The 27,196-nt window shown below is 39.9% G+C and overlaps 1 protein-coding gene across 6 annotated transcripts in view; it reads right to left on the reverse strand.

The window, feature by feature from the left end:
- The window catches only part of PLXNA1 (plexin A1), a 405,135-nt gene that overhangs the window by 44,049 nt on the left and 333,890 nt on the right, over positions 1 to 27,196 (reverse strand). For all 6 annotated transcript variants that reach the window (XM_058168162.1, XM_058168161.1, XM_058168157.1 and 3 more), the window contains 3 exons: positions 26,810 to 26,952; positions 9,815 to 10,071; positions 72 to 138 (listed from right to left, as the gene is read on the reverse strand). In XM_058168162.1, coding sequence (XP_058024145.1) covers positions 72 to 138; positions 9,815 to 10,071; positions 26,810 to 26,952 — 467 coding nt within the window. The remainder of the gene's footprint in view (positions 1 to 71; positions 139 to 9,814; positions 10,072 to 26,809; positions 26,953 to 27,196) is intronic.

The raw sequence follows: 27,196 nt of genomic DNA on the forward strand, positions 1-27,196 counted from the left end.
TTTGACAAATGGGTGTCTCAGTCCTTCTCCCCAACATTCTTAGTGTGGTTCACACAATATAACATTCTTACCTTTAGGAACTTATACAGAAGGAATGTGAACCAGTTGGTCAGCATTTTTTCAGCCACCGACTCAGTCCTGTAAGAAAAATAGAAAGTAAATACGATGGACAGGAAAATTCAGAAGTCTCTGATCCCTTGAATTCCTAAAACTTTTAGTTATTTATCTTAAAGACTTAAAACAGTCAAATTTTGAAAGGCAATATGTTTAAAAGAAAAAGGAACACTGAGGTTATTATGTAACATTAAAAGATAATCTTAATAATAGCAATTCCAGTTTGGCTCCCTTCAGTCCATTCCAGTGGAACAGGATCCTCTCTCTATAAGCTACATACTATTCGGAATAAAAGTTCCAGTCTACCATCATCAAATCTTTCATAGTAATATACAGCATTTGAGAGGATCCACAGAATGTTGTAACTCAGAACACAATTTAGGCATCTTATCATCAATTCATTAGAAATAGAAAGCAGAGACGAAGGAAGTCACATTTATAAATTTTCTATAAACTCTACACACTTACACCCAATTAACAATTATAGTAAAAGGTATTTAGCTGCAGAATGCAGACAAATTCTGAACAAATTTAAAACTCTTTCAGTGAAATATTTATATTGGAAAGAACTCTGTAAAAGCCACAAATAAGACTATTACTGTTAAATGCTATTAACAAGACAGCAACCACTGACATTAAGTATCATGTGATGATCCACTCAATGGTCACTAAGAGGAAACCTCCACTCAGAATACAACACTAATCACTGAGGGCAAAGTATAAGTACGAAACAGTAATGAAGGATGGGTAGAGTCCTCAGTTCTCAAAATCCATTTTAGGATTTCTTAGAAACAATCAAAGGACTTAAATCAATTTGCAAATCCCAGAAAGGGACACTCTCTCTCTTCTGGTTCTTGCCCTTTACCATTGGAAAAAATGTATTAAAGTGAGACATCCAAAAGGACACGTGAGTTAAAAAGCTCATACGGCATCAAGTGAGTTAAGAAGCTTAAGTGTTTACAACAGAGATATGAATATGTCTGTTGTAAACATTAAGATTAACATATTTATCAAACATTTAAACTATGCACATTTATTCAGCATGAAAAAATGCAGGTGGTTCTGATTAAAATTCATTCTTTATACTTTTTTTTGACTGCTCCATCTATTAATCATCAGATCAGCTATTTCATATTCAAATGATCACAAAAGCACAAGCAACACTAATGACCTCAAGAAAGTAACAGCTTTTTCATTGCTATAAGGAAACAGGGAAAGAGTGTTATTGAAAAATAACAAAATCACCACAATCTGGACCCAGATTGTTGGGGGCAATTAAGTTTGTAATGTATTACTGTAAGTTTTGGCGGGAGTTTTAGGCGGGAAATATCTCGGTTCTGATTGGATGCAGCCTCAGGCTGAAGTGTATATAAGGAGAGGTTTTTCTCCAGAGTTTTGCTGGGTCACACTATATTAAAGAGCTGTTGTCACTAACCTGGTCTCCTGCCTCGTCAATACCCAAACTTAACATTGGCGACGAGGATGGGATCTTGAGGCAGAGCACCAGAACAGAGCTGAACTCACTACGAGAATCAAACCCAGCAAGGTGACGGCCATTGCAGCGATGACCGGCTACACGCCACCCACTCCGTTTGACCCTGCCCAGGAGACATGGGGAATATATATGACCCGTTTCGAAAGTTTCCTGGAGGCAAACGAGCTACAGGGAGTCTCCGACAACCGCAAACGGGCTTACTTCATAAGCCACTGTGGGTCAGCAGTCATCGCCGTCGCAGAAGCCCTAGCGGAGCCAACACCGCCACACACCGTATCGTGGCAGACCCTTCAGACCCTCCTGTAGGATCACTACGCACCAGCCCCGTCCAAATACGTTCGACGGTACGAGTTTGGGGAGCGCAGGCAACAAGAAGGCGAGTCTATCAGCGACTACATGGCAGCCCTGAGACAAGCCTCCAAGCATTGCGAGTACCGCGATCTGGACGAAGAGCTGCTGGAACAACTTATACGGGGGGTCAGAGACATCCGTTTGAGGAGACGGTTGCTAGCCAAGAGCAACCTGACATTGGCAAACGCTCTGGACGAAGCCAGAGCCCATGAGATGTCCAACCATGCAGCAGACACCTTACAAAAGCGACTCACGCCAATGGCGGGCGCAAAGCCGAGCGCAGTCCACCACGAAGAAACCTATCGTGAGTCAACCAGCGAAGAGGAGGAAGAAGTCCACTACACCGGAAAATCGACAAGGGAAGACCCGGAGGAATGCGGAAGTTGCGGGGGGCGACATCAGCGCCAAAGATGTAAGTTCAGGGCGCCATTTGCGGCGGTGTGAAAGGAAGGGCACCTGGCTCAAGTCTGCCGAGCACCCCAACCTTCCGCCGAAAATTCAAATCGGCCAATCAGAGCGGCTCTGAGTCAGAGATGCAAACCCCACATTCCCGAAATTTCAAACCAGCCAATCAGAGCGCGAGATCGGCGAGGCGACCGCGATTGGCCAGGAAAGAAAGAGCGCAAAGTCAAACCGAATGACTGTTACCATAGACCACGCAGCTACCCGCATCGAAGAAAAGATCTTCACAAACCCGACAATTGAAGGCGTACCGTGCCGACTGGAAGTAGACACAGGATCAGCTATCACAATCATGTCCTGGGACACTTTTGTGAAAGCCTTGCCGTACATCGCAAAGCGCAAGCTACAGAAACAACGGCTCCGGGTGCAGGATTACCAGGGCAACCGCATCCCTGTTCGAGGGACAACGACCGTCGAGGTCAAGTACGGGACATACGAAAAGACCCTGCCCATCACGTTAGTCGAGGGAACCTTGCCAAGCTTGCTGGGGCTAGACTGGTTCCGGGCGTTGGGAATGGGGGTGACTGGCGTCCACCGGAGCGGATGCAACCTGCAAAACGCCCTACTGGAGGAATTCGCAGACGTATTCGAGGACCGTTTAGGCAAGTACAAGGGGACCCCTATCTCCTTCAATTTAGACCCCCAAATAGCTCCCATTAGGTTAAAGGCAAGGAGGGTTCCTTTTGCACTCAAACCTAAAATCGACAAAGAGTTAGATAAATTAGTCAGCCAGGGGATACTAGTGCCAGTTGACCATGCCAAATGGGAGACGCCAATCGTCACCCCTATAAAACCAGACGGGTCCATAAGGATTTGCGCTGATTACAAGGCTACCTTGAACAAAGCATTGCAAAAGAGCGCCTACCCAGTTCCAGTAGTGCAACACTTATTGCACTCACTAGGACACGGGCAAGTTTTCGCCAAATTAGACTTGGCACAAGCGTACCAACAGCTACCCGTAGATGCTAGCACAGCTGAGGCCCAGACCATTGTAACGCACCGGGGTGCCTTTAAGTGCACCCGGTTACAGTTCGGGGTGAGTGTGGCCCGGGCTATTCCAAAATTTGATGGAGCGGCTCCTACAAGGGTTACCGGAGTCGTACCTATTTCGATGATGTGTTGGTATCAGGGAAGATTTAAGAGAACTGGGGAAGCGATTAAGGAAAGTTTTGGCCATTTTAGGTCGGCAGGATTAAAAGTCAAAGCAAGCAGTGTCAGATAGGGGTCGAATCTGTTGAATTTTTGGGCTATAGAATAGACAAAAAAGGGATTCACCCCACTGAGAGCAAAGTCAAGGCGATAAAGAGAGCCCCAGCACCCAAAAACAAGACAGAACTCCAGGCTTTCCTGGGTCTGGTAAACTTCTACGCCGTGTTTTTAAAAGACAAGGCAACCGTTGCTGAACCGCTGCATAAATTGCTTGGAAAAAACACTGTTTGGTCGTGGGGGAAGTCAGAGAATAGGGCATTTGAGGCAGTAAAAAGTTTGCTATCAAGCGATAGCCTGTTAATACAATACAACAACAGACTGCCATTAGTATTGGTTTGTGATGCGTCCCCCTATGGAGTAGGAGCGGTACTTAGCCACAGACTCCCAAACGGCACTGAAGCCCCTATAGCGTTCTATTCACGAACGATGTCCCCGGCTGAAAGGAATTACAGCCAGCTAGATAGGGAGGCTCTAATAGTGTCAGGGTGAAAAATTTCACGAATACGTTTTGGGCGTGATTTCAAATTGTTACTGATCACAGACCGCTATTGGGGTTACTGGCTGGCGACACCAACGCCAGTAGCACTCTCACCTAGACTGACCAGATGGACTATTTTTTTGACCGCATACTCCTACAAGCTGCAGCATCGGCCTGGAAAGGAGCTGGGGCATGCGGACGCATTGAGCAGATGCCCATTGCCAGGGGAAATCGAGGACCCCACCCCGGCACACCTGCTCTACTAATTGACTCTTGGACTCGGGGCCAGTCACATCGCAGGAAGTGGCTCGGCCTCCTACCGACGTTGTTTTAAGGACTGTAATCAGTTGGGTTCAAGGGATGGCCGCTGCCGGGCGAACGTTTCAAGGAATTTGTAAAGAAAAAAGGGGAATTGTCTGTGCAAGGGGGGTGCCTGCTCTGGGGGGATAGGGTGGTAGTTCCAGAGAAGCTGAGAAAAAAAGTTCTGGAACTCCTGCATGAGGGTCACCCAGGAATTGTAAGGATGAAGGGTTTGGCTAGGAGCTATGTCTGGTGGCCCCTAATGGACAGGGAAATCAGTGACAGGGTTGGACGATGCCAAGTATGTCAGGAATCCAGACCACTACCACCTACGGCCCCAGTTTTGGAGTGGAGAAACCCCAAGGCCCTTGGTCCCGCATACATTGATTTTGCCGGCCCCTTCCACGGCCAAACATTTCTAATTGTGGTGGATGCATTCTCCAAATGGCTGGAGATCATCCTAATGAAATCCACAACCGCGGGAGCTGTCATCTCAGCACTAAAACACCTTTTCGCCACGCACGGGCTACCGGACACCCTCGTGTCCGATAACGGCCCACAGTTCACCGCAGCATTATTTGAAGGGTACCTGGCTGAAGAGGGCATCCGACATGCCCTCTCAGCGCCGTTCCACCCTGCGTCGAACGGCCTTGCTGAACGTTTTGTCCGGAGTGCGAAGAAGCGCTATCACGAAGCGGCCCGGCGATTGGCAGGCACAAATCGACGCATTCCTAACCGTCAACACAGGACCCCTGTGTGGCCACCGCCGCAGCCCAGCCGAGCTATTAATGGGGCGGAAGCTACGGTGCCCGCTAGACCGGCTACACCGAACTACGACAGGACGGGTTCAAAACAAAACCAGATAGAATCCGAGAGTTAAACATAGGAGACTCGGTGTGGGCACATAATTACAGCAACGGCCCTAACTGGAAGAGGGGATAGTCATAGACAAACGGGCCCCAAATCTTATCTAGTGGAACTAGACGATGGCAGAATCTGGGCGCCACATAGATCAATTAAGAAACAGATTGAGCGATAAGGCAGAATTAGGCGAGAACAGCCCTGACTATGATTTGATTAACCCCACAGCTGACCGGTGCCAAGAACAAACAGAAAGCGTAAGCAAAGAACCAAACAGAGACTTATCTGAGTCAGGCGAGGTCCAGCGACACCCTCCGGTCCCTCTAGAGGACAGCAGGTCCGAGCCGGCGAATAATCCAGGGCCGGATGGCCGGGAGGAGGAGCTCAGAGGAACGAAAAGTCCCTCCGGCAAGCTCGACTCAACTCCAGAAAGTGAACTGCGCAGGTCCGGGAGAGTCAGGAGACGCCCCACGTACCTGCAGGACTACGTAGAGAAGTAATATGCAAATATTGGCAAAGTGCCTTCTGGGAGGGAAGGAGTGTAATGTATTACTGTAAGTTTTGGCGGGAGTTTTAGGCGGGAAATATCTCGGTTCTGATTGGATGCAGCCTCAGGCTGAAGTGTATATAAGGAGAGGTTTTTCTCCAGAGTTTTGCTGGGTCACACTATATTAAAGAGCTGTTGTCACTAACCTGGTCTCCTGCCTCGTCAATACCCAAACTTAACAAGTTGACTTTGTATATAATATACAAATGGATGAAGACGATTGCTTAACACATTGTAAGCCGCCCTGAGTCTTTGGAGAAGGGCGGGATATAAATTAAAAAAAAAAATCTAAACTCTAATTCTCTAAGTCTAGAAGCTACATGGATTCTGAGTAGTCTACATAACACAAAGAAGTATCAGGCAGAAAGGAGGAGTTAAGTAGCGCAGATTGATCTGAACAGAACAGGACCATGGAAAATGTTATTTCCTGACCACCTTCTGCCTTGACCAAATGAAGACATTTTGGCTTTCTACCCATTATATCCCTCTTTTGCTTTCCTCACAAAAATAGGCCTGGTAAGTTGTGACAAGGGTAAGAGTGGAAATTGTTGGATTCAAATTCAAACACAAATGACCTAATTTCTATTTCCCAACTAGTAGATATTCTAAATAAATCCCTCTCCTTCTCTTCTGGTATGCAGCCTGGTTATAAGATAAAGAATGACAGCTTGCATTCAGCATGATAGAAACGCTAGTGTGGAAAAAATGTGTGTCCCTTAAAAAGAGTGGGGGAAGAGAGGGAGAAGTCTGAAATAGCTCAGATAGTTTTATAAATCCAATTGTTGGAATAAACTTGGCTCTGAGTAAAAATAACAATATTCAGATTTCTGCCACTGTTCTGAGATGCCTTTCTGTAGTCAAGCCTTAATTATTAGACTGCCATATGTCCATAGGACTACATTTTATAATACAGATTTCATAGAACATGCATGTTAAGGCTTGGTGTAAAGGCAAAGCTCGGCTTGAGAATAGCTCAGAGGAAGAAAGTTCTAGAATAAAACTTTCATTTCCTATGCAGGAGATGATATAGGGAAAGACTATAAGATCAGGACTGGGGGAATAAACTTTATGAATGATACTATATTTACACACATGCAGACTACATTATTTATTTATCTATCAATGTTGCCTAGTTGCCAGTCTCACCAAAAGCGACTCTGGGCAGCACACAACAACAGTATTTTTACATTTGCTGTCTCTTCTTCAAAACTAACTTTCTCTTTCTCTTTCTCTGTTGTCTTGTGATCTTGAATCTATTTTTCAGTTCTAGAATGCATACATACATTCTAGAATGCATGTAAAATGTTCAGACCCCAGCCTCTTTAGGGATAAGCTGATAATGAAGTTGACGGTATTCATAATGTGGGCTTACTTTACACATTATCTTTAGGAGGCATATACTGTTTAGAATAGAATAGAATAGAATAGAATAGAATAGAATAGAATAGAATAGAATAGAATAGAATTTTTTATTGGCCAAGTGTGATTGGACACACAAGGAATTTGTCTTGGTGCATATGCTCTTAGTGTACTTAAAAGAAAATATACATTCATCAACAATTCTAAGGTACAACACTTAATGATAGTCATAGGGTACAAATAAGTTTACAGACTTAAGAAAGGATAATATATGTGATCTAGAAGCCAGAATTCACCGAGGTTTCCATATTGAATAAAAGTGTAGCAAAGAATCATTTGTCCCAAAGTAATAGTATAAGAAACAGTACCAAGTTCCAAAAGAAATCCTTCTAACGTGTAATCATATATCTGTCCCTAACTTTGGTATATTTCTTCTGTTTTCCTTCTTTTAAAAATGTGCAAAAAATGGGCATTGTCTTAGTAATGTCAGACTGCTACATTCAGGTAACGGAAGTATTATGTCGCAGTTCAGATTGCCACAATTAAATTACTATTTCAAGTAGCTGACATATGAATTCAAATACTCAGACACATGAATTAAGTGCATGCATGAAAAGCCCCGTTTGGCAATTCCACCATTTGATATATCCACTACTAGAATAGAATAGAATAGAATAGAATAGAATAGAATAGAATAGAATAGAATAGAATAGAATAGAATAGAATAGAATAGAATAGCTCTTCTAGTCCAACTCCCTGCTTAGGCAGGAAACCCTACACTACTTCAGACAAATGGCTATCCAACATCTTCTTAAAAACTTCCAGTGTTGGAACATTCACTACATGTGTACATAAGCAATTCATGTTTATGACTCTACCTTACTGTATGTACATGACAATATTCTTTTCAAACATGTTTTTGTACAACAAATAAAACTACTATTTCATCTGTGAACTGATCTAAAGCCTAAGTGGATAAGGAAATTAAACTTTGCAAAACTGGATTGTTAGAAGCTCAAAAAAAGGGGAAAAAAGAACTTAGTGAATCTATATTTTAGTACACATGTAATAATTTTTTATCCTGCAGTTAGTATATTTTTCAGTATGCATTGGGCTATAATTCAGTAAACCCATCTGACTAGGGTTTAAAAACCTGATGGAGCAGGATAGACACATGAAGGAAGTGGAATACATTCTTGACATGTACTCATCTCCCACCTGTGTTGAGATAATACTCAGGAAACTCTGCTTATTTTATTCTGAAACAATCACTTCTTAGAGGTTGAAGAAGCAGTCTTGAAGAAACAATTGGGAAAGAATAACATGGCAAAGAGAAGCCTGATGAACTGCATGCAGAAAGAGGATGTGTCCCTTTTGGATTTTTGAATAATAATGGCTTGCTCTCTAACAACCATCAGAAACAAATACCAGTGAAAGACAGTAACTTTGCAATAGACATAATTTGTGACTAATCAACCCAAGATTTAGAGACTTTTGTAAAAATACATCTACTGTGTTTCCCCTAAAATAAGCCCTCCCCAGATAATAAGCCCTCCCCCGAAAGTAAGCCCTCCCCAAAAATATTTAAACCCATGCGCAGCCGGTCCGCCCATTTCCTCTGATTAGGATTAGGGAGACAGAGGTGGAAATCAGGTAAGACGGCAAGAGGAGCCCCATCTTGCTCCATGCACCCCAAAATAATAAGACCTCCCTGAAAATAAGGCCAAGTGTTTATTTCGGGGTTCAAAAAAAAATAAGACAGTGTCTTATTTTTGGGGAAATACTGTATGTGGTACAGGAGTGGTAATCCGCAAGAAAGGAAAATGGAAGAAAGGAAGGAAATAAGTTGAAAGAAGGAAAAAAAAGAGAGCAAATTGCAAAATGCTCTATTCTTTTTGTTTGCCTTCTGTTGAGTAAAAAAAAAAATAATTTCAAATGCTAATGAACAAGACACAGCAGTAAGCCACTATTGCAAATCAAGCATACATTTATCCTTTCAGTGCTGTACAATTATTTGCATGGTCATTTCCGAAGTCTTTTAAAACTTTTTTCCCCTTTGATTTTTACATCACATTATCATGGTTATACCCGTCCCCCACACAGAAACTTATTATTCATTTAATAAAGCATACAATTATTTTGCAAAGAATGTTAACACAGAGTAGAAGTTGTTGAAAATGGTGCATAATGAAGACTTCTACATTAAAGTCTCATTTAAAAGAGATGCTGACACACTCAAGTGTCTGTTCTCACATTTAACAGAAATCTGATCTCTCTGTCTACTGAAACAAACATTTCCTCCAATCTGTTTGTCACCTTGTTTTGTTATTTGACTTGCAAAGATATGAAAATATTCTAGCTTCTAAGTTTTTACCACACTCATAAATGTTCAAAATCAGAATTGAAATACTGAAGGCCAAAAAAGTCGCCCCTACTTGCTCAGTTGAATTTTCCATCTAATAGCAATCACTCTGTTTTTGAGAAATACTCAGATATGAAAATTACTATTTATGGGTGACAATCTATTATTTTAGTGTGAAATCTATGGTCAGAATTGTTGAAAAATAGAAAATACCCTGACTTCAATGACAATCCCCACAAAATCCTTTTACTAAGAGGATCCTATACAAATGCTTACCTCCTCAAGAGCAATTTGGGATGGTTCTTGCTCTCCAAATTCTTTTCAATCAGATCTGAGAGAAGCTGTTTCAGCACTCCAGTGGCATATTCCATCTCACCCTGTAGGGCTGTCATAATTAAAGAGGCCACATTACCCCGGTCGCGCATGGAGAAGCTGCGCTGGGCCTCTAAAGTTCGAATAAAAGTTAACAGGAAGTGCTTTTTGTTCAAGAGCTGCCCAAAGAGTGTCAAAGACTTCTCCACATTGGCCTGGACCTAAGGAAGAGAAAATACAGCAAGTTACATCAGAGTATTTTAACAATACAAGATTAGGAAAATCAGGTACAGAATCAAGTGTGACATCGGACATGTAACAGACCAAATCATGGGGTATAGCCAACAAATAAATGCAATGACCAATAGTCATTTTTTAATGTTTATTTCTAATTATATGTGAAGACATCTTCTCTTTGTAGGAATTTGAGTCCAAATCTCAGAATTTAGCGTACAAAACAAGAATACGGCCCTTTAAATCCATTTAGCTATGTCCTCCCATCCAGTGAATCTACTTTTTTCAAATACTTAACTATTTAAAAAGCTTACACTGTGGATATATAATATTTTGTCTCTTAATATTGTTAATTCATTAAAAGCAGCCTATTCTAGAAATTCCACTTATTGAACAGATATTCTCAAAGACTGCATACATGAAATATATGTAATTTAAAATTTTACTTGTAAGGTTTATTTCAAATTTCCCCCGAAGTTTGAGAACATGAATCAACTGATCTTGTTTCCAAATAATACTGGAATAGCTCTTTCTCTTGACTATTGTTCAGTCCATTGAGCCTGTGCCTTTGCTCATGGACAAAACACAAACGTTCAGGAAAGCGTCAGTAAAATTAATAATAATTTGAGTGCTGGAAAACATGAGAATTGCTTTCTGTCCTGTTTTTTGCAATGTAGTTGTGCACTTCTGTTCATACAAGATATGAATAATAAAAACAGTCAAGCCAGGACAGGGTACTAAAGTGCATGGATAACAGTTTGAAGACACATTTATTAATGGTTAAATTCAGAAGTTTTCTCTTCTTTTTCCATCTTGTTCTCCTATTGCTACAAATCACATTCAAATTCCAGCCCATCCATCCATTAAATATAATACTGAAAGAAAACAATTGGCTCACAGTTCTCTTGTCTACTATCACATCAAATTTACTGAAACAAAGAAAGCTACTGTCATACCACTCTGGGCCTATGGGAGTGAAGTACCAAAATTCAATAGCAGGGCGAAGACTCTGATCCAGATAAGCAGTTTATGAAGGCTGTACCAGTAGTTGCCACTTAATGACAGCAATTGAGCCAGCAATTCCATCGCTAAGCAGTTGTTAAGTGAAACATCGTGTGACCATGCCTGCTGTCTTATGACACGGCTTCCACTGCAATCACTAAGAAAATAATCTGCAGTCATTAAGTGTGACATCTTGTGATTGGGACTTGTGTCTTACTGTCTGCTCCCCTCTGACTTTGTTGGAAGCTGGTTATGAAGGTCGCAAACGGCAAAGACATGACTGTGAGACACTGCGACTGTCATAATAACAACAGTAACAGAGTTGGAAGGGACCTTGGAGGTCATCTAGTCCAATCCCCTGCTCACGCAGGAGACCTATACTAGGGATTTAAACCATCAAACTGCCAACATTTCTGATCGACAAGCTCAGCATCTTAACCACTGAGCCACCCAGCTAGATATATGGCATATGTGTGCTGGTTGCCAGTCACCCAACTTCCAAATATTTAACTATAGGAGGATGCTTTAATTATTGTAAGTTCAAAAGGCTGACTGTAAATCTACTTCTTCAGCATTGTTGTGAATTGAATGGCTGCTAACAGGACAATTGTTAACTGAGGGCTATGTGTATTTGGTTTTCTGCAGACAGCAACTCAAGGAACAGGTTTGAATTGAGCCACAGACTAATTTATTATTTAAATACTGTATTTTCATAGGCATTGCAGATTCCTTACAATGCAATCTATCTTGATAGCACCACAGAAAATATAGTTATTAATGATATCTGACATACAGAAAAAAATAACTACATTATAACAGAAGATAACTCTTCTTTTAACATTTACAACACAGTACTTGCATTGTACAATTTTCAAGAAACAACATGATTTTTAAAAAATCCCTCACCTTGTATTCATTCTTACATACCATTAGATTTTAAAATTTTATCCAACAAGCATCCTATCTCCATCCCTAAACAGGAATCTGAGCATAGCAAACAGCCCTACAGGAAAACTTGATCTTTTGCACTTTCTACATATGGCTATAAATGTTACCGTCTGTCCCTGAGATTTAGCAATGGAATTGGGTCATATGGTATATCTAATCATGAAGCAGAAAATAAATTGCTAACTTTGAGCAGGACATCTGATCTACAGGGACTCAAGCAGAGAAATATTTATATTTAATTACAGTTGTAGTCTACTTGGTGCCTCAGTTCCATACTTATACTCGGGAAACATCTGAACATAGGCAGGAAAGAAGCTGCATCATTTGGGCTGCTCAGTCTCCATATTTTTCCAAACAGGTAACTAAAACTAAAGTGAACACCTCCAAGGCAAACACCCGCCTTCCTCTTGTGAAATAAGTGTTTCAGGGCAAAGATTTTTCATTTCATTATTCTGAAAAGTGTTTTATACTGATGGCAAAATATGAATAGTAAATGAAAATTAAATAGATTTATGGCCCATGTTTCATTAATACAGCTCTTGTGGATATTAAAAGCACAGGGCAAGTACTGTATATCTCCTGAATAGTATATAGAATATGGATTACACATTTGTACTCGTATTTCTTAAAAATAAGTGTGCACATATGAAAATATTATCTTCAATCAAGATTATTCACCAGCTGTTACCAACGGTCATTACTGTCAACGGATTGATTGCAATTGAGGATACAGATATTTGCTTAATGGCCACGCAAATCACATGAAAACACAAGACCCAATTGGCAATGGTTTGATAATTTGAGGACAATTCCATTTTTTAAAAAAAAAAATATTATTTCAGATTGGGCAAAGCAGTTGTACTTCTAGGGAATTTTCAGTGAGCCCTTCCTCTGTATTTACTTTAAGAAGTGAGATTCAGAACCCAGATAAAGGATATTCGCAAGACAATCTCCTTCTGAATGTCCAACTTGCTCCTCAGGATCTAAACTCTCCTAAGGGATGAGTATTAGATTCAGACCAGGCCTGACTCCTGTCCCAAATGAGACACTTCAGAGCTTCACCTCTCTATAAGTCTCTGAATTCAAAGCTGAGCCAAAAAAGCTGCTCTAAAAAAGTGACCAGAAGGAGGCATGAAATGGAAAGTAATATTGTTTAGGAGTTGGTGGTCATTATTATTAACTTCTGAAATCCATTCCATTTATCCAGAAAAAAATTGATTGTTTTTTGTAATGTCTATTAATGTCATATCTTAGAATATTCCCCAAGTCGCATTCTCTTGCACCTGAATTATAAAGTATCTTGATTTTTATATGTGCCCTGTGTTGCTAATTAGGTACTTTATTTCCCTTTGGCCCTTCTCCTTCCTTTTGTCCTAGCTAGCATTCCATGGTTTTAATGTACCAGCTGTATTTGGTCAGAAACTGTTAAATTGCCGGTAGCGTTAGGGGAAAAAGCTCCAATTTATGTCACAAAACAACAGTAGTTATTTTTGTCCTCTGTGACATGTTCATAAGAATTTGAATTTACATTTATCAGTTATAGCAGGAACCCACTGCACTGAGAAGTACTTCTGCAAATTCATTTTAATATCATTAACACAAAGCAAAAGGTGGGAGATTATCTCTATCCATACAAAAGCAGCCGCTTTCAGCAATATAGTTGTTACAGACGGGACGCCATTACACGGGGTCGTAACCTCCCATACATTGTCAGTGTTTGTGTGTGTGTTTGTGTGTAAATAGGCATGTGTTTACTTTAGGTCTCTCAAACAACTAATTCTCTCTCCACAATGTGTGCACCATGTTCTTGAGGCACTTCAAGGCAGGACCATTTTTATTCCCTAATCTTTCTAAACCACAGTTGGGAAATGTGAGATTTAAGATCATTAACTGGAAAAACCCAACTCTGGATTTTTAAGTGACAGAGTTTATTTGAAATAGAAGGCAAAAGGCATTGTGTCTGAAGTGTTGCAAGCCAAACTGACTGACCTAGCTGATTCTATTAGAAATTTGAATTGGCCCTAATTCCTTGTTTTAATTAGGGGTATATGTGGAGGGAGGGAGGGAGGGAGGGAGGGAGGGAGGAAGGAAGGAAGGAAGGAAGGAAGGAAGGAAGGAAGGAAGGAAGGAAGGAAAGAAGGAAGGAAATTATTTTCCTCAACAACGGCTTGCTTCTCCATTCCATTCAAATTATCTCAAAATATGCTTCTTTCGGAGGTTCTGCGTATAACGAATGAATAAAGAAACACGAGGAAGAGGGCTGTATTTTAACCCGAGTTGGTCTTAATCATGATATGAAGATGCAAACCAGTGTTCTATTTATGGCAGATATCACAAGTGGCTTTATGCAAAACCACTGTCTCAAATTTTCACTGATCAAAATAAATAACAGCCTTTGCTTGCTTCATGAAATTAAAGGAGGATCACACAGTGTCTTCTTCCTTGGGCAGTGTGCTCAGCTTCCAAAAACCCACAAGAGCTGATAAGCTCTAAAGTTTGCCTTCTCCTAAACAAGTTGTCTTATTACAACCACTCATAACAAGCATAACTGCAATGCTCTCTACATGGGGCTCCCCTTGAAGAGCACCCGGAGACTTCAGCTAGTTCAGAACGCAGCTGCGCGGGTTATTGAGGGAGCGTCTCGGAGCTCCCACATAACACCTATCCTGCGCAGACTGCACTGGCTACCTGTTGTTTTCCGGGTGTGCTTCAAGGTATTGGTTACCACCTTTAAAGCGCTCCATGGCTTAGGACCGGGCTATCTACGGGACCGTCTACTGCCGGCTTCTATCTCCCATCGCCCGGTACGCTCCCACAGAGAGGGACTCCTCAGGGTGCCGTCAGCCAAACAGTGTTGACTGGCGGCCCCCAGGGGGAGGGCCTTCTCTGTGGGAGCTCCGACCCTGTGGAACGAACTTCCCCTCGGACTTCGACAATTACCTGACCTTAGGACCTTTCACCACGAACTTAAAACTTATTTATTTCGTATGGCTGGACTAGCCTGATTTTTATTTTTATTGGATGGGTTTTTTAAATTTTGTGATTTTACGGGGGAGTACGTTTTTTAACATTTTGGGCATTTAAATTAGTTTTTTAATGGATGTTTTTAATTATTGTGTGTATTTATATTTTATCTGCCTGTTTACCGCCCTGAGTCCTTCGGGAGAAGGGCGGTATACAAATTAAAATATTATTATTATTATTATTATTATCATAGCAGAGTGGTGGTACTGAATTAGTAGAAGCAATAGCACAAAACATCTGTGATATAAATGATCTCAGCAGGCTCGGCTAGTTATGAAAAGCTCTGAAAGCAATGAAGCAACACACATTCTTTCCTTTTCCTTCCCCCACCCACACTGTCACTCTTTTTTTAATGGGTACGTGTTCATTAACAGAAGTAAATGAGCAATAAAGCACGATGGCTTTAAATTTTCATAAAAGTAATAAAACGGCAACTTAAACCCACAAGAGGAGTTGTACTTATAGTGCAACAAATTAGTTGGGGGGAGAGGTCATGCACAACAAGTTAGGAAGGGAAAAGAGAGACAGAGCATATATCCCTTCCTTGCCATTTGCAGTAACAAACATTATTATTTTCTAGTTAAGACATAGGTATACAAACTTGTCATATTGATTTTCAGAATTGCTGATGTTACATTTGACATAGTAAGATAAAAGGCAAACCTACTTGTCTTGTTCCATGGGGGAAAAATCCAAAATTGACAGTTGAGTATCTTTATTAGGGCCGAAGAAAATAATACAAACAACTTTCAGAATCTCCACGATACTTTGTTGGAAGTATAAAAATGGGGGGAAGATGTTTTCAGAATTATATGTATCACATTTCACATTTTGTGAGATGGGTGAGCCTACAAATATGATGAATAAATAAATAAAGTAACAGGGAACTTATTAGATCTGCTAATTGGGTCAGAACATTATTCATGCTGCCATAAGGGCTCTCCCCCAGCTCTGAGAATATATTTGTATTTGTATGAATCATGCTGGGTTTTTCTTTCTTTCTTGCAATTTATTTTTTTTCAACCATTTTGTATTCTACAATACATAGTATAATTGGGAAAGGCTTGTATCCTTATTCATTTACTCATTATTATTTTTATTTCAGAATTCTGCCAGATCAAATCTATTAGCAACTTTTCTGTTTTTCTTGTATAAGACACCATTTTATACTTTACTATATAGCAATAGTATATAGTATAGCAATCTAAATTATCCTTGTTTACCTTGAGAATAACCTGAAAATGAAACTTATTTGGCTATAGAGTTTTGAATGGAGGGAGCATGCTGAATTGACTGTAATAATGAATTGTGAATAAAGAAAGTTCTGCTAACATGATTATTACAATCCAGCATCTCCTGTTTGTACTGCTGGCATGTTATAGTTCCATTTTTCCATTTGCAGGTTATCTTTGTACTGAAAAGTTAAAACCCCTCTCTTGTGCTTGATTTGTGCCCTTTCTCTCTCTCTTTTCCCTCACAATAATTAAGGAGGTAATGACAGGCAAAGTGTGATCACAACAACTTCACTGCCAAGAGTTGAAACACAGATGGGCCAAAAAACAACAACAAAAAACCCCCTCTATGTTTCAATTAGGATAAAAACTACACTCCTGATTGAGGTATGAATGAATCTGGAATTCCTCAATACCTGTGACATAAAAATGGGTATTTCCAGAACAATATTTTATAATACCCATAAAAATGGGTATTTCCAGAACAGTATTCTATCTTGGAATACCTCCAAGATAGAATGGGTTCAGACCTTGGCAATGGTCTGCCTCTATCAAATGTACATAGTAAAATCTCACAGATCTTGAAATTAATTTCCTTGGCTATTTTTGCTTCCTTAAAGACATAATGGCTCACAAAAGATTTTACAGCTATGATATGCTTCAAGCCAATGGCATAATTCATCAACTTCCATACCCAAGCTCAGGATTTTTTTGCATGTTTACAGTCAAAACAATTACATTCTTTGCTCAAAAGAAATCCGGCCAATTCACTAAAACCCATAAGCAAATTTATGTACCCCTCAATACATGCATTAGCCATGCTTTATTCTCAAAACAATGCTTGAATTCTTGGTTTGGTTAACAAATAATGATATAGTCAGTACGAACAGAGAAATAAAAAAAGCATTACTGAAAGCAATGAGAACAAGGGTCATAAACTCTTAAAAAATAAGGTTATTTGCAAGGATTTTTTAAAAAAAATAAGCTCCACAACCAGAAGACAGCTCTCTTTCTTTTTTAAACAAAAGCTGTAGGCATCACATAAACTATGTACTTATTCTTACATTCCATCTGAAATTCTCTGCACAAAAAGTAGGTTTTTTCTTAATACTGTCTTCCCTGATGTGGTGTCCTTTTAATTTTCTAATTTTCACCTTTGTGAAACATCTCGAATGAGATACAGAAATCCACTGAAATTATTTGGAAAAAACCTAAAGGAGTAACAAATAGAGTATCATTGAAGGAATTTAAGCAAAGTTGACCACAGGGGGAAGATGTGAACAATGCTTTCCTAAACCAACTTACCAATTCTTCAAGAAGGCAGCTTAGAGTAGCAATGGGAGATTTCAATTAGCCTGCTATTTGCTAGAAAACTAACTCAGCTACAAGTGGAAATATCCAGAGATTTCTTCTTTCTCTTACTGACAGCTCATTTTTCAGACAGTGTAAAAAGAAACAAGGGGTCAACTATCCTAGACCTAATCTTGACCACTAGGAAAGAATGATGGATAGAGCAAAAGTGCTCTCTGAGAGGAGAGCAATCATGTCCAGATGGAATACAAGGTTAACTAGGGGATCTAGAGAAGGCAGTCATGTGTCATGGATATCAGGAAGACAGATTTTAAAGAACTCATAAAAAGGTTGGGCACCATATCATAGCTTGAAATCCAAAAAAAGTCACAGAGGTACTTGTCTACGGAGATTCTTGGTCATCCAGGTCATGTTGCCCCAAAGGTGCTTTTTCAAAAGGGGACTTGCTTTGTTTTTTTCTTGAAGACATTTTCTTCTCATTCAAGAAGCTTCTTCAGTCCTGACTGAATGGTGGAGAAATGGAAGGATTTATATTCCTTCCATTATTATATTCCTTCCATTCTCTACTATTCAGCCAGAACTGAAGAAGTTTCTTGGATAGGAAGCAAAATGTCTCCAAGAAAAGGCAAAGAAGGTCTAGTTGCCTTTTTTTAAAAGCACTTTTGGGTCAAAGAGGTACAGATAATCCAGAAAAAGCACAATACTAAATAGGACAGGGACAAATAAGCTCCTTGAAAAGGAGAAAAGCTTTAAGAACTGAATAGGGATGAACGAGTCTCTTGGACTGCGAGACAATCAAACCAGTCAGTCCTAGTGGAGATCAACCCTGGCTGCTCTTTAGAAGGCCAGATCCTGAAGATGAAACTGAAATACTTTGGCCACTTAATGAGAAGGAAGGACTCACTGGAGAGAAGCCTAATGCTGGGAACAGTTGAGGGCAAAAGAAGAACGGGACGGTAGAGAATGAGGTGGCTGGAAGGAGTCACTGGAGCAGTCGGCATGAGCTTAAATGATCTCCGGGGGATGGTAGAGGACAGGAAGGCCTGGAGGAAAGTTGTCCATGGCATCATGATGGGTTGGACATGACTTCGCAACTAACAACATCAAGGGATGAACAAAACCCTGTTCAACAAGATGAAAAACATAAAGGAAATATTTAAGAAAAGGAAATGGGGCTGTTAACTAAAGACAATGAAAAACTGATAGCTCAAACTTGAACAATGGAATTATCAATTTTCTATTCCATTCAAGCCAAGACTCAGAAGGAGATAGGGCTTAGGTGGAATGCAAACCATGATGGGAAGTTTAGAATATGTTCCTAACAGAAGATAAGACGGCTAGTGGTCTCTTACATGGGGAAGATGTAGTAGTAAAGGAAAATAGGAAGAATACAGAACCGTATAACACTTTCTTTGCATCTGTCTTCCATCAGAAGAGGGAAAGAGCTGTTCCTGATATAATTGAAGAAAGGGCGGGAAGAACATAACTGAAGAGTGCAAAGTATATTAAGAACTCTTCTTGAAGTAATTCAAGACTGCAGAGTCATTTGAGTTATATTTCTAGGTGACAAATGAACCAGCAAGAATGATAAAACCCATTACTGTAATCTTTACAAATTCCTACAGAATCAGTAAGGTGCCAGAAGGTTGGAGAAAGACCAACTTGGTATCAGAGAAGGGCGGAGGAGTAAGCCATTAGAACAGACTGTCAAGCACTGCGTCTGCGGAATGTTTAGAAAATAATGCTACCATTATTAGGAGCCAGCATGGGATTGTCAACAAGTCATTTCAGATTAAATTTATCTTTTTTTAATGACAGAGTGATTACTCTGGTAAACTAATAGAGCACACTGTGAACAAGGCTTCTCATTATATTCGTCTGGACAAGACAGATAAATGTATACTTAACAGTACTACACTTTGGTGGATTTTTCAACTGGTTGAAGAACCACAGGATAAAAAAAATCACAATTAAATAGATTTGTATTGTTCTAGAGGGAAATACCAAGTGGGAATTTCCCAGGGCTCTCTGCTTGGCCCCACATACTGTGCAACAATTTACAAATGCCCTAAAGAATAGAGCAGAATGGATGCTTATTCAATTTACTGTACAGATGACATCAAGCTAGAGACAAATATCTCATAGAACAAAATCACAATTAAAATTATAGTGACATGTTTGAAACTTGAGACAAATTCAGCAAGAAGATGCTCAAGTGTGGCTAGTATAAAGTCTTGCATCACGAAAATGAAATATGTAGCGATGGACTTGAAGAAGTCTGCCTTGATGTCACCACATGTGAAAATGATCTAGAATTAGTAGATACACAATCATGGCAAACATACTTTTTATTAAAAATAAAAATTGGTTTTCAAACTAAAAGAACAATGTGCAAAAGCAGGATGGAAAGTCTGCATGTAATATAGTAAAAATTGATCACACAAGCATTGATTGTACTTGACTGTAATAGGCAGCCTTTGTCTGTAATTAATAACTCCATTATTTCCTAGAGCTGATTATGCCTAAATATACTGTATTCCAAAACCCAAATCAAATCTGAGAGGTCAACAGCGAGGGGATGATAAGGGCATCCTTCATTCCTTTTATCAAGAGCAACCTTGTTAAACAGGAAAATGTGATGCTAATTTTGGCAGAACTGCTTGTACTAAATTAAGGGAATACTGCATGGTCTGGAAAAAAAGAGATTAATGGATTAGATGAAATGGGAAATTTGGAGTTTGAGGCTATCAGGGAGATATGCTAGAAATGAGGGACTAGTCATGTCTCAAAGAAATCCAACTGAATCAACCTAGTACTACAGAACACAACAGTAGCAATGATACAAGGATAAAAATGATACAAGTACTCCTCGACCTATCATTACTATCAATTAGGTACAGAATTTCTATTGCTAAGCAAGGCAGTTGTGAAATGAGTCACACCCAATTTTATGACCTTTTCTGCCATGGTTGTTAAGTTAAATTACTATAGTTAAGTGAATCATGTCATTAAGCAAATCTAGCTTCCTCCATTGACTTTGCTTGTCGAGAAGCTGGCTGGGAATGTTGCAAATGGTGATCACATGACCCTAGGATGTGGCAACTGTCATAAATACATGCCAGTTGCCAAGGCTTGAATTTTAATCAAGTGACTGGGGGAATGCTGTGATAGTTGTAAGTGCGAGGACCAGTCACAAGTCACTTTTTAGTCCACTGTAACTTCAAACAGTCACTAAGTGAATGTACGTACAGCAGTGGTGGGATTCAAATAATTTAACAATTGGTTCTCGGCCCTAATGACTGGCTGGGTGGGCATGGCCAGGGGTGTGACAGGCAGCAGTTGGTCTCCTGCACCCCCCTTGGGAGAAAAAATGGATGTGCCACCCTCCCTGTGTCCCATTTTGGGCCTAGTAGGCCTCCCTGAAGCCTCCTGGGAGTGAAAATGGGCCACGGAGGGCATCCCCCCAACCTGTTTTGGGCCTAGGAGGCCTCCCTGCATTTACCTGGGAGCCAAAACGGGGCGCATGGGGACTCCTGGAAGGGGCAGGGCAGAGCCAGTCAGCAATTTAACTACCGGTTTTCCCAAACCGGCTGAATCCCATCACTGATGTACAGTAAGCCGAGGACTACCTGTGTTAATGTCAGTTATGACCCAAAGCTTTTTCTGAGTAGTACATGGAAATGCATCCCATGGGTGCATCTTGACACTTTTCTTATGAGAATCTCTCTGATCCTGCATCTGGCTTCCCACAATTGAGAGACAGATGTATCTGAGAAGCACATCAGCAGAATATACATAAAACAATTGTTCTTATTTGCTTGCTCATGATCTGAGCAAATGGTATTCACCACACCAAGCTCAATATTTTATTGAGTCATAAATGACCAATTGTGATTAATAACCTTTTCTTTTATAGATTTTTGCATAATATCCTTGCAAGGATGACAAGGCTCATCTCATTTCATGGGAACAAATTCCTTAATTTAGCAAAGTATTGAGTGAACAATTTGCTTCTGTTTGTTCTGGATTTCCCACCACTCTTCATCATAGAAAGATCCTCAGTTCAACTCTCATAAAATAACAAACTATCAGTAATTTGCATTGACAAGGAATGGTACTATATACAGTGCTATAATATATACTTTCAGTTTAAATAGAAACTTATTTACATTTAAAAAGAAATTTAAAGCCAGGAAATAGAAGCAATCTATCATAATTTCTGTAATAACCATACTGGACCAAACAAATACTAAGAACTATAAATAATACAAAGATAATCATGGTGAGATTCTCCTTTCCCAAAAGCTCAGCATTTTACATCCTCCTTTGAAATTATGGACATTTCCCAATTGATATCTGTCCCCATGTATATAGCAGTGTATACTGGCCTATGTTTGGAGTTGGCAATCAGACTGCATTTGTGTGGAGTTAGCAACTTTAAGGCAAAGGCACTTTATGACTCCATTATCAAGGATACATCACTATCTTAACCTAGAAAGGTGGCTGATGTAAACTTTTATATGGATTGAGGATTAAATAAATAATTCAAACTAGACAATAGATAGATCTGGATTGTTATATGAATATGCTTAGGGCTTTTCTAAATTGTTTGTTAAAACTCTGCCCCTAGGAATTGACATTATTACTCCTTGGTGTTTCATTCCCTTTTGCAAAGTTTAATTACCCTTGTGGTGGTGTACTAAAAAGCTAGACGTAAAGAAATGGTGAACAGTAGAAGCACAGGAAATCTTATTCATCAAGATGAACAGAGTGTGGTCCAACTAGAGGCCTAACCTATAACAACTGAAGCAGCAAGGGGTATTTACTTCTTGTTTTCATTGCTTTTCCATACTGTGAGACATCCTCTTTAGCAAGATTTAGGAGTAGGAGGAGCCAGAATACTCCATAACTCCCAGTAAATGACTTGCATTATTCTTTCCAGAGAAAATTAATTAGGTATATCTCAACTGGGACTTCAGGGATAAAGCAAGTCAAAAGGAGGTAATTTTGGCAGCTGCTTAGCCTGTTATCTTGGATTCTTTCCAACCTGTAGATCTGAAGGATATAGGGAGAGTGTATGGAGAATTATGGCTACCATGTGCTTGTTCAGCTCGCCCCTGCTAGTTGATTAAAATAAAATTAAAATAGCTAACAGGAGGTAGCACTACAGTTCCAGGTGTGCCTAGATAATTATCTAGGCCTAATATTGGGCAGAATACAGCTTTGGTACCCTTGGTGAACTATCTTCATCAAAAGCCAGATATTAAACTGGCCTAGCCCTCTTGGATTTTTGATACCACCAGTCAGTGGTGGGCTGCTGCATGGTGGCAAGGGTTCAGGCGAACCCTTAGCTCTGATTGCTGGCTGGGCCCACCCACCTGCCTCTGTTCTACGCTATCCATTTATAGCTTACTTTCTGGCTCGTTGGCTGGCCTAGCTACGTTCCGCCTGCTCCTTCTGTTCTCACTGGAGCTGCCTGAGCTGATTAGGAGCCTGTTTGAAGCTCCATTTCTCTCCCAAAGGGGTGCGTGTGAGCTCACAAACAGTGAACCCTTTGTTAAAGAAAGTGCAGCCCACCTCTGCCACAAGTCATTGTATCCTGCTGACCGTCTGCTAGGATTGACTTTGGAAGCACATTTGGCAATATTCTAATCCAATTTTCTGTATTGTGTCCTGACAGTCTATAGAGAAATTTGTGTCTCAGCCTTTGAACTGGCTAGTCTGGGAGAAAAAAATGGACAATATTATTCAGTATAGTCTCAGTTTAATTTGTTGCTCAAAAATTAACTAAAGGCAATTCTAGTGGTTTTGATGTTGTAGAAAAACAGAGAAATTGAAATTGTATGTAATTTTTCCTTTTTAAAATGTTTTTTTAATTATGTATCTTTTTTTTACTAATTGCAAATGAAATTAATGCATTTTGCTTTCAACTGCTTTTTGTACAGTTGTTAAGCGAAAAAATAATGGTGATATAGGAACACTTAAAACTCTAATAGACATAACTATTTAAAGCAGTCTCTTTCCTGTTAAGATCTTCAAGAAAAGGTCTTCTAAGGATTCCCCAATTGTCAGAAGAAACCAAGGCAGTGCTGCTACGCTATAGAAATGCATATGCCCTCTAATCACCTGGTGTTTAATCATTGATTTCACTATTCATAGTTATAATTGTTTGTTGTTGTTGTTGTTAGTTGCGAAGTCGTGTCCGACCCATCGCGACCCCATGGACAACATTCCTCCAGGCTTTCCTGTCCTCTACCATCCTCTGGAGTCCATTTAAACTCATGCCTCCTGCTTCAGTGACTCCATCGAGCCACCTCGTTCTCTCCCTTCTTCTTTTGCCCTCAATCTTTCCCAGCATTAGGCTCTTCTCCAGTGAGTCCTTCTTTCTCATTAGGTGGCCAAAGTATTTCAGTTTCATCTTCAGGATCTGGCCTTCTAAAGAGCAGTCAGGGTTGATCTCCTCTAGAACTGACTTGTTTGTTTGCCTTGTATAATTGTTACTGTAATCATTAATCCAAAACAGTCCACTGCAAATGAAGACTTCTTTTCTGAAGGTTAGCAAGTGTAATCTATCATGATGATCCAGGATCAGCTAGTAGGCAGAAGATTTTCAACTTCCTGGTCTAGGGGCTGAAAGAGGGAGAATGGCCCCAAAGGAACAAATAAACCAAATATACAGTCACTGGCTTCCATGCCTTAGGGAAGACTAGAACTTGATTTCATGTTTTTCATTTAGCACCTTAACCACAATGCCACATTGGCTCTCAGTATTCACAATATTTACCTTTTAATAATTTTCAAAGTTTTGTGAGCCTCATTGACTAAATTGAATGAATGAATAAAGTTTTTTAATGCATGATTGTTACTTTTTAGAGAATCTCTACTGAATGAGAAATCATTGAGAGAGAATTATGGTATAATATATGCACACTTCATTAATGCAAAGAGAAGTGGATTAGTTAGTGAACATCAGAGGCAAAGAGCAGCTCAGCAATCCATGCCTTCCAAAGTAAAAACAGAAAAAAATCTGCTAAAAGTAGCAAAAATCCACCAACTCTTCAAAGCTTATTCTTAGACAATATAACTAGAAAGAACCACATATTGTAATCTCACAAAGGAGATTGATGGCAGTAATGCCCACGTCATAGAAACTCCGGCGTACAAACTCCTCTTTGAACACCACCAAAATAGGATAACGCCTACCTGAGTGATTTTTTAAAATTAATTGCTTTTTAGTGTGCTGATTTACAATTAGATTCTGTTGTCAGCAAAAGGCTTCTGTTCAGGGGTGAAATGCTCCCGGTTTGGACCGGACCGGCTGATCTGGTAGCAATGGCGGTGAGTGGTTCAGAGAACTGGCAGCAAAAATTTCTGTCCCCCACCCCCGCCCATGCCTACCCACTCACCCGCTTGCCACTTCTTTCTGGCTCGCTTGCTTTTCCTGCCTGAATGGTAGGAATAGGTTGTAAAAAATGCTTTTAAAAGGTAAAAAAAAAGGCTCTGATGATCACAACTGAGCTGTGCAATCATCAGAGCCTTTTTTTTTACTTTTAAAAGCATTTTTTTTCAACCTATTCGGTCAAATAGGTCGCAAAAAATGCTTTTAAAAATGCTTTTAAAAAAAAGCTTGTGCACCACAGATGATCACAGTCACACCCATGCTGTTCTACTTACCCCATGCCTCTTTTTGGCGTGTATTGCACATACACACACCTCACATTGGGTGCATGTGCAGCCAGCGAACCCATAGTAAACCGGTTCAGATTTCACCACTGCTTCTGTTGTTCTCTGCCTTTAACTAATTTTCATTCTCTTACTCTTTACTTAAAATCTTACTACTTGAACTGACCTTAGCAACAACTTTATGATCCGTTTAATGCTTTCCTATGGCTCCCTCTTTGCTTACCCTCTTTGACCTCCCTATCAACATTTTTAAAAGATGCTGCTCAATTCTCCAAGTTGCTATCAAGCAATGTTGTCTGTAGAACTGATACTTCTTACTCTCATTTCAATTAAGGCAATAATGGCTGAATTAGTCTCTATGCTCTGCAGTTTAGAAGGAATACAAGAATAAAGCAACAGCAGGAGTGGTTTAGTGAGAACTCATTCATGACTGTTGGAAGGAAGTGTTCAAAACAGTTAGAACAATTAAGAAGTGGAACGACTTGCCTGCAGAAGTTGTGAATGCTCCAACACTGGAAATTTTTAAGAAAATTTTGGATAACCATCTGACTGAGATGGTGTAGGGTTTCCTGCCTGGGCAGGGGGTTGGACTAGAAGGCCTCCAAGGTCCCTTCCAACTCTGTTGTTATATTATATTATTATTAAATCTTATGCAAGACATAGTTTTGCTAGCTAGCATGGCTCAGGGTCAATTTCTACAATGTTCAACTCTCATCCAATAAAACTAAGGGTCTTACTTGATACAATATTTGTGAAAGCAAAGTATTTATGTGCCATCTTGTATAGAAAGAGGAGGAATCCCCTCCTTCCAAAAAAGTGCCCCCTCCACAAAATCAATCAATTTTTATCTTCAAACCATCTATCAATGCAGAAGCCAAAATCTGGTATCATATGGATATTTGATCACAAAGTTCATAAATCATATCCCTGGCTAGGGATCAAGAATCAGTCGGAAACCCCTGGAACACTTTGAGTTGATTGATCCAATATTAGCCTATTCTCTGTTGTGTTTTAGAATATCTACCTCCTCCGAATATAAAAATGCCTATGATTGGATTCAGCGTTTAAGAAACACTGTCAGATTAGTCTCTTCAAAATATGGGTATAATATGATAGATCATGCGCAACTTTTCTTGGTGACAACATTACAGTTATCCCACCAACTTCCATGCTACTTGGCCTCCCTTACAGGCAATCCCTTAAGTTTGTTTAAGAATCAACACCTTGAATGTACCTTCTTTAGCAAATCTTTATGGATAATGGGAAATTAAGAATCATGGGATATTGATGATTTTAAGATCATTTAAATTAGTCTAAATCAATATCCTAAAGCAGAGAAACATCAATAGACACAAATAACACAAAAAAAATAAGATTATAGAGATGTCTCTCTTCTATAGAGAGAACTGCTGCAGCAGAAAGCAAAGAAATTCCTTCTCCCTCAAGGCCCAACCCTACAAAGCACAAGAAATTAATGCAACATTAAAGATTATCCAAGCGGATACACATACAACCATTACCACACCTCCATTTCTTTCAGGACAGGATGGTCTTCTATTCCTGGAAAGAGGACTCTCATGGCATAGGTGCAATAATCCAAAAAGGGGATGCCAGCCCCATCCAAGTCATTGGTCAGTTCATGGATATCAGTCTGCAGCTCAGCAAAAGCTGGGGAGGAAACAGCAGATTTTAAAAGGCGCCCAGGTAAACCTCCCTTTCAAGAATTCAATGGACTAATACTACCAATTGTACCATGCAGCTAAAATGTTGTTTAAAGTGGAAATATAATTAATTCATTAAAATGGTATCATAGCTTACTTAAGTATGAAAAGAAAACCTAGAAGGGTTCATGTGCCCAAAACTCAACTGGTAGGGATTTCTTCAATGAAAATAGTTTATAGTCTTCTGACAC

The sequence above is a fragment of the Ahaetulla prasina genome, chromosome 2 (assembly GCF_028640845.1).
Source record: "Ahaetulla prasina isolate Xishuangbanna chromosome 2, ASM2864084v1, whole genome shotgun sequence".
In the NCBI taxonomy this organism is placed as follows: Eukaryota; Metazoa; Chordata; class Lepidosauria; order Squamata; family Colubridae; genus Ahaetulla; species Ahaetulla prasina.